The sequence below is a fragment of the Corvus cornix genome, chromosome 7 (genome assembly GCF_000738735.6).
Source record: "Corvus cornix cornix isolate S_Up_H32 chromosome 7, ASM73873v5, whole genome shotgun sequence".
Taxonomy (NCBI): domain Eukaryota; kingdom Metazoa; phylum Chordata; class Aves; order Passeriformes; family Corvidae; genus Corvus; species Corvus cornix.
In genome coordinates, this window is record NC_046337.1 from 9,134,681 (window position 1) to 9,147,101 (window position 12,421).

The 12,421-nt window shown below is 41.9% G+C and overlaps 2 protein-coding genes across 3 annotated transcripts in view; one reads left to right on the forward strand and one right to left on the reverse strand.

Moving 5' to 3' along the window:
- PARP9 (poly(ADP-ribose) polymerase family member 9) overlaps positions 1 to 2,947 on the reverse strand; it is a 9,470-nt gene extending 6,523 nt beyond the window's left edge. For both annotated transcript variants that reach the window (XM_019290211.2, XM_010407091.3), the window contains exons 1-3: positions 2,841 to 2,947; positions 2,421 to 2,460; positions 864 to 1,693 (exon numbers count right to left, since the gene is read on the reverse strand). In XM_019290211.2, coding sequence (XP_019145756.1) covers positions 864 to 1,693; positions 2,421 to 2,460; positions 2,841 to 2,855 — 885 coding nt within the window. In that variant the 5' untranslated portion in view covers positions 2,856 to 2,947. The remainder of the gene's footprint in view (positions 1 to 863; positions 1,694 to 2,420; positions 2,461 to 2,840) is intronic.
- Positions 2,948 to 2,981: 34 nt separating this feature from the next.
- On the forward strand, positions 2,982 to 10,536 carry DTX3L (deltex E3 ubiquitin ligase 3L). The gene is made up of 5 exons (XM_010407092.4): positions 2,982 to 3,176; positions 3,617 to 3,840; positions 5,823 to 7,352; positions 8,041 to 8,258; positions 9,548 to 10,536. Exons 1-5 carry the CDS (start codon positions 3,002 to 3,004, stop codon positions 9,615 to 9,617), a joined length of 2,217 nt encoding a protein of 738 aa, XP_010405394.4. The 5' UTR covers positions 2,982 to 3,001; the 3' UTR covers positions 9,618 to 10,536.
- Positions 10,537 to 12,421: the final 1,885 nt, after the last annotated feature.

The following is a 12,421-nucleotide window of genomic DNA, read 5'->3' on the forward strand; positions in this document are numbered from 1 at the left end:
TATTTCAAATACGGACAATGCAAAAAACTTGTTTACAGAATGCCTGTAATAGCAGTAATTGTTCTAGCCTTTATTGTTGAATATTATCTAAAGACACAAGAACATGTTTTCCTCACAGTCTTGAGGGCATGTGCATCTTTCAGTGCTGTAGAATTGGTTAATAAAATTCCCTGCAAGGTCAACTTTGCGATCCTTTGTTCTCACACCAAAAAATGAACTTCTATTCAATTACGATACGTCTTCATAATAAAAGTTTATTTTTTATTTTAAGATACAGTATCTGCTAAAAGAAAATGCTGTTCCTGTGCTGTACTTTGCAGTCTAAGAGCTCTGTTGAATTCCTGTGACTGAGCTTATACATTTTGCACCAGATTTTCTAGCTAAAAAGTTAATCAATTTAAATATTGCCCTGTTTAAAGGTAAGATGCACATCATCTAAATTATCTTCAGCTGTTTCAGTGTTTGCTGAATAATTTCAGTAATGGAGTTATAAGAACATAAATGATAGGAAAAAAGCAAGGCAGAAAATAAGAGAAGACTTCTATAGAGTGCATGATAAAATGTGAATTCCTATATAATAAGAAGATAAACCTTAACATAGGAATGTATTATTAATCATCCAATCTTTAGCTGCTTCCTATTATAACACCATGTATAATAAAAACATTCTAAAGTTCAATACCCATTTAGACAAAAAACAACTCCTTACTACTATAACTTATTTACCATGTGTAAATTCTCATCAAACTGAGAAGAAAACTATTTAGTGAACTGATACAAAATGCATTCTGAACTCTTGGGCTCCAAATCCCACAAAGACTTGGAGGCAACACCATGTTCCTCAAATTACAGGACAGACTTACCTTCAGCTGTTCAGGGTATCCATTTATGATGCGCAAGCGAATGCCTCCATATTTGAGGTAAGTTGAAAGCTGGCTTGGTGAAGCTGCCACAGTGTCCTCAGGTGAATTGGTATCACCCAGAAACTTTTCACAGGCCTTCTTTATTTCTGCAACTGTAGACTCTTCAATGTTCACCAGGCGGATTTCCCTGAGACAGCTTGGTGGACTTTTCTCAACAAATTCCTTTACAGCCATTACAATCACTTGAGAACATAAATCAACTGGGAAGGCATAGACACCTGAACTCACTGCTGGGATAGCCACAGACTTTAACTTTCCTGAAGCACTAACATAACACAGAATGTTCCAAATAGCTTGCTGAAGTAGGTAACAGCATGTTGACTTGTCATGAGGATTCCACCTTGGCCCAACTGCATGAATAATTTCCTTACAAGGAAGCTTCCCTCCACCTGTCACTGCTATATTGCCAACTTTGACTTTTCCATTCTTTTGAATATAAAGACTGCTTTGCTCTTTTATTTCTGGCCCTCCAGCTTTTACAAGGGCAAGAGCGAGACCACCTCCATGTTCAAGACACTCATTCGCTGCATTCACCAAGGCATCAACCTCATGTCTTGTGAGATCATCCTTATAAACACAAATGTCAATTCCCCCTTTTACTTTTTTCCTGTATACTTCGACAGTACTTTTTGCTGCTTTTCTGAAGGCCAACGTACAAGCAAACCTTTTGGAAACGAGATTATTTAGACAGTAGTCTCTTCTCTTAAGAGCTTCATAGGCATCTTTACTGACGGGGATCAAACTGACCTCATCCATTACCATGACCGACTCTAGGACATAAAGTGAAACAGAAGATACTACTATCAAAACATGTCTTTTTACAGAGAAGTGTGGCTTATAGCTCTCAATTTTATCCTACTGTCATTGCTGAACAATTTTTTTTTTTTTTACAGTCTAATCTTCTCCCTCCCCTTTTCAGAGATTTAGAAAGCCCAAGAAGGTTCATTTAACTGTGCCACAGAGATCTGATGCTAAGTTTTAATTCTGTGACTCTTATTTGGTCTGTACTTAAAGCCCACAAGCAAGTTCTTTCTTTGTAAGGAACCTTGTATGAACTCAGAAAGGCTTTTTAACGCACTTTTTGTAGGGAACAGTTTTTACATTATTACCATGGCAATACAGCCCTCTCCTGGCAGATGTCAGCAGTACTATATGCAGCAGTTATGTTAATTAGTTTAAATCAATATGTGTGAGTTTAATCAAACTTTCCTCTGGGGTATGCTACCTGCTTGTAAAAAGGATCGGATGTTTTGCACTTATAAAGTATACACGCCGATTCATCAAAGCACTTCTGAGCTCTTGCTTTTAAAAGAAAAATGCAAGCAAGTCCGGTTGAAGTAATGAATAATAATGGTGATTCATAACTGTGTCTATTTCATATTAATTATGAATTTCAGGTTGCTTTTGGCTTTTGTTTTCCAGTTTGCTGGTTGTACCTGGCAGTTTTCAACTTACATACAAGTACACACTTCGCAGATAGCTAAATGAGAGGCTTACCTAAATCGGGCTTCCCTTTGAAGTAATCTGAAATGTAACTCTATTGTAATAAAAAGAAAAAAAAGAAAGAGAAAGTACACGTTACAAGCAGCAAAGTATGTGGGCTACACATAGTACCTTCCTACAGGAGAGGTTCTGTTGCAAATCAAACCGGCAGCACCAGCTTTTCAAACATCTGTAGAAAGTTTTCTAGTTTTTAAAATGCTGTTCGGAGCTGCAGGAGCTCTGTGGGTGAAGCTGCCCACAGCTTCCTCCGGCTCACTCGCGGGAGGGAGAGGCCGGGCAGAGTAATTTCCGAGCGCCAGGCCAGAGGCCGGGAGTGTTTTGTTCCCCTAAGCCCCGCCGGGAGTTCCCGCCGCACCCCGAGCCCCTGAGGCCGCCGCCGCCCCGAGCCCTCTGCCCCCAGCTCCTCTGCGGTACCTGGAGGACTCCCATAAGCCGGCTCGGCGCGGATCCTCAGCGCTCGGAGCTGCAGCGTGGTCCGAAGCGGGGAACCGCGGCCAGACCGGGAAACGAAAGCGAAAGCAGGCGGCGGAGCGGGAAGCGGAAACGAAAGCGAAAGCAGGCGGTGGAACGGGACCATGGCGGCCGCGCCGCTGCTGGTGCGGCTCAGCCCTGCGCCTGCCACCGGCGAAAAGGCGATCCTTAAGCTCCAGGCGTATTTCCAGTCAGGAAAGCGGTCGGGGGGCGGCGAGTGCAACGTGCGGACGGGCCCCAAGCCCGGCACCTACTGGGTGGACTTCTTTAAGGAGCAAGGTACGGGGCGGCGCTGTGAGGGGACTGGAAATGGCCGCCGGGGCACCATTTTGCGTCCCCGGGCAGGGCTGCTCTAGGGCGGCTGGCAGACATCAGGTTTTCAGCTAACTTTATCAGCCTTATCTGCCCGTGTCCAAATAAAAAGGGGATCTCATTAATGTATATTAATATCTCAAAGGCGTGCCAGACTTTTCAGTGGTAGCCAGCGACAGGACAAGGAGCAGAGGGCATAAACTAAAACACAAGAAGTTTCACCTTAGCATGAGTACATTGAGGGTGGCAGGGCACTGGAACAGGCTACCTAGGGAGGTCGTGGAGTCTCTGTCTCTGGAGACATTTCAGGTGACCCTGCCTTGGCACTGGGATTGGACGGGATGATCTCCAGAGATCCCTTCCAGCCATAACAGTTCTGTGATTCTGTCATTCTGAAATTACCACAGATAGGAAGAATGTGGAAGCCCGCACTAAACACAGCTTGGAATTGGGTGCGAAATGCCTGGAGATAGTCATCCTGCCGGGAGAAGGGGACCCGGGCAAGAGCCAGATTACAGCACAGGCCTCTGCCAGCTACGCCGATGTCACTGCCAGCCCTTCCCTGCCCCAGCAGGAGCAGCGGGACAACGATGGCCATGGGGCCACAGCAAAGGAACTCCTTACCAAAAAGGTACATCAGGAAGAGCAATGTCACCACCTGCCCTGCTTGTAGTTCCATGAGTCTTTTATGTTGCACTTCAATATTTCAGTTGAATGAAATGTTCAGTTACATGATCTTTGCCATTAAAATGGGGGTCAGGAGTGACATTTGAGTGCCGGAGCAGAGGTCGATCTACACATGTGTACAGGCAGCATGTTTTCCAGCCTGGCTCTGGCAGGTGCCAACTACTATTCCTCAAAGCAGCACCCTGGCAGGTTTCGAGAGGTAGTATGCACCAAGGGCTGCTCCCAAAAAGTAGAATTGTATGAGATTGGATCTTTTCTACATACACAGACTTCTAACACTCTTTCAACACGGTTTGCAGCTTGAGGCAGCCCTAATTACCTCCATCCCTTACTTCAGCATTAAAAAAGTCTGCTGTGATGTGATGCAGCGCAGCAAACATGATTTCAGACACTTTGAACTAAAAGTTATGCAGAAAAGATCAGCTGTGTTTAGGGATGTGAGACAGGGCTACATGATGTGGAGGCTCTACCAAGACACGGGTATCTGGCTCAGAGGGCTTACCCTGTTTTGCATGGTAACAGATGTCATTTTTGAGGTATAAGCATGTGCTAACATAGTGCTTACCTGGCATCTGTGCCACTATACTGCAAACTTCCCTATCCTTCTGTCTGTGCAAAGTAGAGAAGTGAACATGTTTGTTACTATTTTTCAGAATCCTGTTTTCTGCCCTGATTCTTGAGTTACTTTGAAGCATGGCTTTTGGGAAGTTTTTAAAGAAAGATAATAAGTGAAAACTAGAGAGTCTAATATTAATAAAGAACAATAAAGTATAACTTATAGGTGGTTTTAAAACGTGTTGTGTCTGTGTAACCTGGTGCTAAGGGGACAGACAGGTTCTTTTGGGGACCCTTGGCAGAATAACGATGGCACTAAGATGTAGTTGCAATTAAAGCTTTTTGCTTTTTAAAACAGGATTTTATCATTAGTGTAGCATAGAATTAATGAGCAGAATACCACAGGATTTCTAGAAGCAGAATCAGGGTAGGACAATTTTATAAGTATAGTGTGTATATATATATATACATATATATATATATATAAGTATATAGCACTGTGTTTGATAGCACAGCTTAGCTTATGGTTTCTAGTCACCTGGAGGTGAGAGGTGCAACTCGTGTCAAATCTTAATGCTTAAGTTGCTGTATTGATAGATCAATCACAATCTAGACTTGAGAACACATAAAAGCATATGGGTCATCCAGTCAGTCCTCAAAGGAAGTGGAGGGCAGTGGAACTCTCCCTGGCCACCAAGGGGTCCATGGGTTTCACTGTCCAGCCACGGTTGTGGTCCACATTCCCAGTTAGGACTTGGAGCTGGTTGATTTTGTAGGCAGTGCCATTAAACCAGCATGCTTTGTGACAGGGTCAATACCACCTGGTTGGCAGGGTACCTGGGACGTTCAAAACCAGTTAGGAGGGCAGTGGTCAGCCTGGTGCCCAGAAACTTTGAGGGTGATAGGCAAGGAAAGAAAAAATCTGTTTGCTTTGTCTACTTGGTGCTCAGGACTTTTAGGGGCTGATAATGATGGGAAAAGGGCCTAATATGCACTGAGCTCAGCCACAGAGGTTGCCTGTTTGCAAAAACGGTCTAAAATGCCCGTAGTTATGCTAACCCTGTTGTCAGAGGTTGGGAGCAGAGAATGCTGGTCACAGTCTCAGCCTAAGTAGCAGAGTTACTGTCTTTGCTCCTGCAATGCTGGCAACATTAACAACTAATTTTTGCAGCTGACTTAGGAGCAGATTGTGTTACTCATCTGTTTGTATTGTCAGTATACATGACATAAAAGAAATACTGTGTGCAAACTTGTTTATAGTAATCTGGCACTACCGGGATGGACAGAGCTCCTCCTTGCTCAAAATATAGAAGCAGCAAGCAGAAAACCTTAGAAAAAACTAATGTTGCTATATTCTTGTCTTTCCTTTAGATATTTCTTACAGTATCTGCTACTTTGAATACCAGTATGTTCACTGAAGACCAAAGGGAGAAAATTACCATTATATGTCCAAACTTAAAGAGAGAAGGAAGCCCTGGGATGGATGGCTCTGAGAAATTGACAGGAGATTTTACAGATATTGAAAAAGCTTATCACTACTTTGAGGATATCCTTGCAGGCAGAGACCCAAGCCATAATTTTTCACATTCTGAATGTAAGAATGGTTTGAAAGATGAAAATGGTCTGAATACTGAAGAAATGAATGAGTTTCCAGTTGTGACAGCTCTCTACGAGTATTTTAGTCACACCTGCAAAAAAGAAATCAAAGAACTACGCGAAAGGTTTGGAGTGTGTATAAGAATTAAAGGTCATTACAAGGATAGCACATTAATATGCTTATCTTCTGATGCTAGTCCTGCATCGTTACAAGCAGCTAGTGATTTTTTTATCACAACTTTTCAGGAAACTACAAGAGGTCTGGAACAGGAAAAAGTTCCCATAACAAGCAGTTACACATTAAGGGAGACAGTAGCAAAATTAAATGAAAGGTTTGGACGTCTTCTTGCTAAAGAGGAAGGGAATCAGTTGCTACTCCGTGGTCCACGGAGAGAGATTTTAGCTGCCAAAAAATTTTTAGCAGAGGAAGGTGAGAACAGCCATGTGGAAATGAAAATATCATCTGAACAGTACAAATACAGGAATGGAATTGAAGTTGATGCTTCTGTGTTTAAATTGTTGGAAACCATATTAAGCAAAGATATCGAAAACATTAATGACAAATTTGATACACTGATAGAAATAAAAGAGAATTCATATGGCCAGAAGGTCATAATATTTAGGCCTAAGCCCAAAGCTTATGATATGTCATCACATGCTACTGAAAGTTTCATCAATGCATTTCAGAGTGCCTCTGCAATGTTAAGAGAAAAAAGCATCATCCTGAAGCTTTCAGAAGATCAGAAGAAAACTTTATATATGCTACTTAATGGAAAACAATTCGAAGATCTTCATGTAAAACTTAAGAAGAATGAAGATAAGTTAATCATGAGTGGTTTACCAGACCATCTTTATGCTGCTGAAAAGCACATGATGGACCTTCTTAACATTGAAGACTCAACACAAACTAAAAATAAGGCACTGCTGTCCTCTGACCTCAGCTCTCAAGAAGCTACAGGAGCATCTAAGAAGAAATCCAGTGTTAAGCAGAAGAATAATCTTTCTTCTGAAGGACAGACTTGGGCAAAGACAGAAGAAAAAGAAGAAATGTGTGTGATTTGCAGGGACAGAATTAAAAATAAAGAAATACTGGAAAAGTGCAAACATGCATTTTGCAAAAGTTGCATCGACTTAGCCTTGGCTCATAAACAAGTTTGTCCTGTTTGTAATACTGTCTGTGGAGTCCTGAGAGGAAACCAACCAGAGGGAAGAATGTTAACTACAAAAATCCGTTCCTCTCTTCCTGGTTATCCCAATTGTGACACTATTCAAATTGACTATTATATGGAAGGTGGTATTCAAACTGTAAGTATATTTAAGTATTCCTTAAAGATATTTTTCCCACAACAAAACCAAGATTAAATGTAAAATTGACTATTTTCCCATTATTTTAATGTATGTCCAGGCAAGACATTTCTTTGTTTTGTACAAATCTTCAAGTGTTTAATTCAATATTTTTGGGTGTGATTAAGTAATACAGTAGGAGTGAAATGGTCAGATTGTCAGCCCTTCATTTTATATGCACCAGGACAGAGGTACCTGTCTTTAATTTGTACATTGGGAATAACTGAACTGAAATCTATGCAGTGATGTCATATAAGAAAAATTTTGCAAGTGTAATGAGCATTTCTGGGGCAATCTCTTTGCTGTGGACACCAATGGACAAAAATAAATAGTGGTCTGGCTTGGTGATAGCTTTCCAGATGAGAAATCTCCTTATGTTATGTGCTTGGATTTGTGACTAGGACTGAGAATGAAGTAAATTAAAAAGTCACGGGTGCGGTGCCATGCATTTGGGAGAGAAAAGAGGGAAAAAAAATTGAAAAATAACAGTGGATGCCTGAGTGATGACAAGAAAGTGTGAATGAAACTTATATGAAAGAAGGTATCTAAAGAGAAAAAAACTCCCCAAAATCAGTCATCAGGCATGCTAAGTCCATCTGAATCATTTATTATATACAATGTGTTTTTGTTTTGTTTTTCTACAAAACAGAGCAACCATCCAAACCCAGGGCAGCATTATTTGCCAACTCACCGAACAGCATATTTACCTGACAATAAGGAAGGGCGAGAAATTCTGGAGCTCCTCAGGAGGGCCTTTAACCAAAAACTGATTTTCACAGTGGGGCAGTCACATACTACTGGTGAACAAAGTGTTATCACGTGGAATGATATTCACCACAAAACTGCCAGAGATGGAGGACCTACCCAGTAAGTAGTCTTCTCTTTATGCAATATTACTGTTACTCACATATGTCAGGAAGGCTGCCTTGAATATTTTCCATATTTAGAGCTTTCAGATTTTGTCACTAACAGAGTCATTGTGGAATACCCTATGGATCCAGACATTAATCACCTTCACCTATTTGTACAGTTGGAACAAGCATGAGCTTAGTGTTCTACTGCCCCTCAGGCTACTCATTCACCAGTGAGTTTGTAAGGCACATAGTTACTAACTGCTTTGATTAGAACCTGCTTCTAGTACAGAACAGGACAACAAGCTCTTGATGGTACTGAAGGTTGGACTCCTGATCTAAGGCTCTCCTGTTACCTGCTGTTCTGCACCAGGAGGAGCTGGTCCATTATGATCCTGGTAAAGATGGCACTCGGACTTTGTAAAACATGATTTGAAATTCTACTTATCAGAGCTAACAGCAGGAAGAGAGACTGTAGTACAGATATGGTCATGTGCTTTTAGATGCTAGGAACCATGAGTTGTGCAGCACTTAGTGGGTCAGAGCACAGGACACCGTGCCAGCCCCATCCTGAAGAAAAGGTTATTCCATTTTGGCTGTTCAGTATGTCAGAGGATTTTCTGAATAGATGACAACCCTATCCAGTATTTCTTGAGGACTTGCTGCACTTAAATGAAAGGAGTAATCACCAGTACTGAGTGTGAGCTGCCTGCAGCACAGACAGGAGGGAGTCTTGGACCAGTCCTTCCAAGCTTGTTGCAGCCTCTAGGGGGCTGGTGGTGTCCTGCAAGCTCTAAAGGCTTGTGTCTAGATGCTCCTGACTGGGCTAGGATCATTAAAAGAGCAAAAAGCATCAGTTCTACTTTATCCCCTGCTCTGTGCAAATCTCTCTTGTTTATCACTGGCTTCACACACAGTCCTGGTGTTGCACTACTTCAAGTCCAGAGGTGCCATTATGTTTCTGATTTGAATGCTCACGTGGATATGCTTTAGGTCTGATTTTCTTTATAAAAGGAAGTATACTCAAACACCTTGTTATTTTGAAGTGAGACTCCAGGCAGCTTTAAAAATCAAGTTCTTAGTGTCAACTTGGACAACAAAATGCCACAGCTCCCGAAGTTTGTAGCTTTATGCTGTCTATATCACTTCTCTGACTGGCAGTATGGATCTGTTTCCTCTGTTGGGTAAGAACTGCATAAAATTTTCAATGAGATTTGTAAAAGGATTTTGATGAGAAGGTTCTGTAGAACTGTCAAGTGCTTCCTTGCAGAAATAGTCCAAACAATTCTTTTCTTCTTCTCCTAGTTTTGGTTACCCGGATCCTTCTTACCTGCAGCGTGTTCGATCAGAATTGAAAGCAAAAGGAATCGAATAAGGAAATTTATCAATTCTCAACTCTTTAAGTGTAATAACTGAACATATAACAGTTAATTTACCATTCAAGGACCAAGAAGAGAGAAGTTACTTTGTTCAATTGCCATACTTAAACTGCTTGTATTTCACAGTGTAGTGGTTTGGTAGGGGTTAGCTAAGAAAAGTTATTTTTTCTCATCAAACAATGTATGTTCTTTTCACAAATCATTTACTTCCCTGTATACATAGCCTTTACAGAATTTGGTTCTTATGAGTATAGCATCACTATTTGTTGCACTTTGTGTATCTTGCTTTACCAGCAAATCTGATCTGCACTTTTCCCCACAACTTTCCAGTCTGATTGACAAAACCCTTAGATCCACTACTGGCTTTTATTAGATGCAGCACTTCTGTTAGCTTTGCATTATTGTGTCTGTCAGCATGGCTGGCATCATGTAACCCATCTAATCAAAAACTTTTATGCAGCTGTGACAGTGTTAGCTGTGATCAAGCTATGGATTTCTCCTTCTTTTCCTTTTCATGGTAGAAATGGCAATAGTGATTTGGGTTTTGCACATGAAATTAGTCATGGATCCTACCTTATTTTTAGCTCTGCAGAAGTGCTGAATGCTGAGAGCTGTGTTGGAGCAAATGGGAACTGTATGTGGCCATCCCTGATGATGGGCTCCTGGTTCTGTGCCTGCCATTGTGTTTGAGCTTAAATACAACTTCTAATTCAGCTTTTCACCTGTAAAACTGTATTCCTCCCCTTGCATCCAATATAGGTTTAATTTGTATCATGAAGCTACTCTGCAGTGCCTAAATAACCTGCAAATTACCTGTGTGGTGGTGTGTCACATGCACAGACATCATTTTCAGAGAGTTGAACCATTTCTTTAAGGCTATGAGGCACAACTAATAAAGAAAATACAAAAATGCCATATGTGTTTCTGCATTCTATTGTACAGGCTTTTTCCTCCTTTTTGCAATAATAATAATAATATAACTGTCTATATTTTAGATTTAGGAGCTTCCCTGCAACAGCACGATTCGGGGCAATTTGCACTCTATGACACTCCCCTTTTTAAAATTTATTTATTTAATTTTTTAATTTTAAGATTAAGCAATTGTGAATAGGCTGTATTACTTTGCCACCTTGGCTTTCAGGTTTAGTAGTACTGGGCACTGTTTGGCTTCCATGTGGGTTGGGATGTCTTTCCAGGCCTGGTTTTGTATTGCTGTATTTGTTTTTAACATTTTACATGATTGCATGTTCCCTCCCTTTTCTGTGCAGTACAATGCCAACATTCCAGTTGTTTCTAAGAGGCTGAGCTTTTCTGCACACAGAAACAAGCTGTCATTGTGATTCAACCCCAGCCAGCCGCTACATATCAGTGGATCACCCCCAACACTGGTGGGCAGAGAATCGGAAAGGAAAGGCTTGTGCATTGAGATAAGAACAGTTTATTTAATTGAAACAAAATGAGATACACTATTACTAATAATTATAATGAAAAAGAGAGAGAGACGGGGTAATAAAACCCACAAGAAACAAGTGATGCACAGTCCAGTTGTTCACTACCCGCTGAGCGATGCTCAGCCTGTCACTGAGCAGCAATCCTCCCCCTCAGCTGACTCCCCCCAGTTTCTGTACTGAGCAGGATGCTCTGTGGTATGGAACATCCCTTTGGCCACTTTGGGTCACCTGTCCTGGCCATGCTCCTTCCTGCCTTCCTGTGCATCTGCCTGCTTGCAGAGCATGGGAAGCTGAAAAGTGCTCAGCTTGGGGTAAACGCTCCTCAGCAACAACTAAACCATCAGCGTGTTGTCAACATTGTTCTCACACTGAGTCCACAACACAACCAGCTACCAAGAGGAAAATACCTCTGTCCCAGACCAAGACAGCTGTGACGATCAAATCATCTCAGCCACTTTTGGTCTCTCTGTCCCAGCAGGCCAGTTCACTGATGTCAGACCCCCATCGGGTAACTAACTCACTGGCTCCCATTTTGTCTGTGCCAAAGTTTGCAGGCTGAATTGTGGAGCAGAGTCCTGGTGATTGTTACAGAAATCTCCTGAAGCCTTTATCCTATGACCAGCTGTACAGACTGTTACTTTCTAATCTTAGCTGTACAGTTTAGGATTAAATGTACTCAATTTGCAATCACAGTCAGGAATTTTTTGAGGGTTACAGCAGGGGAGGAGACCCTGGGCTGGTTGTGGGGAGAACAGTGCATTAGGAAGTAACAGATAAATCAGTCGCCCACCAAGAAACAAAGGCATCTCCATGGGTCACTCAGCAGAGTGATGACACGTAGATACCTGATGATGCATGTCAATTTTTAATGACATTTGGTTATTTATCCATTTCCTGAATGAATGTTCAGTGAAGTTAGGGGAAAAAACTTCATGTATTGGCTATTTTAGTGTCCCATATTTGGCCATAAGGGTAAAAATATACAGCATCAAATAGCTGAAAACAGCTTTACAAGGGAAAGTCCTGAGCACTTAGCTAGCTGACAAGTTGGTCTGAAGTAAACTCTCATTGCAACCTTCTACGGTTGTGGAAGCATCTCTGACAAAGAATGATAAAAATAGTAATTTTACTTTGCATCATGACTTCATTTCAAAGGCTAAGGCAGGGAGAGCAAGTGTTAGCCAGTGGTTAACCATTATAAGCTCAGGGGCTGAAAAACACTGTGACAGCCGGTTCTTGTGCGACTCTGCGTAGGCACAATAGGCTGTGCAGCCCGGGCGCGCTCCGAGGGCGGTGAGAGGCGTGTCCTGCCCCCGTGAGAAGGCGCGGCGGGGACCGGGGCCCCTGGC

What these genes read in the sequence shown, in the direction of transcription:
- DTX3L (XM_010407092.4), top strand. Translation starts at nt 3,002, where the DNA reads ATGGCGGCCGCGCCGCTGCTGGTGCGGCTCAGCCCTGCGCCTGCCACC. An exon ending in AGGAACTCCTTACCAAAAAG is followed by an intron (nt 3,841 to 5,822) that starts GTACATCAGGAA and finishes TCTTTCCTTTAG; the next exon opens with ATATTTCTTACAGTATCTGC. An exon ending in AGAGATGGAGGACCTACCCA is followed by an intron (nt 8,259 to 9,547) that starts GTAAGTAGTCTT and finishes TTCTTCTCCTAG; the next exon opens with TTTTGGTTACCCGGATCCTT.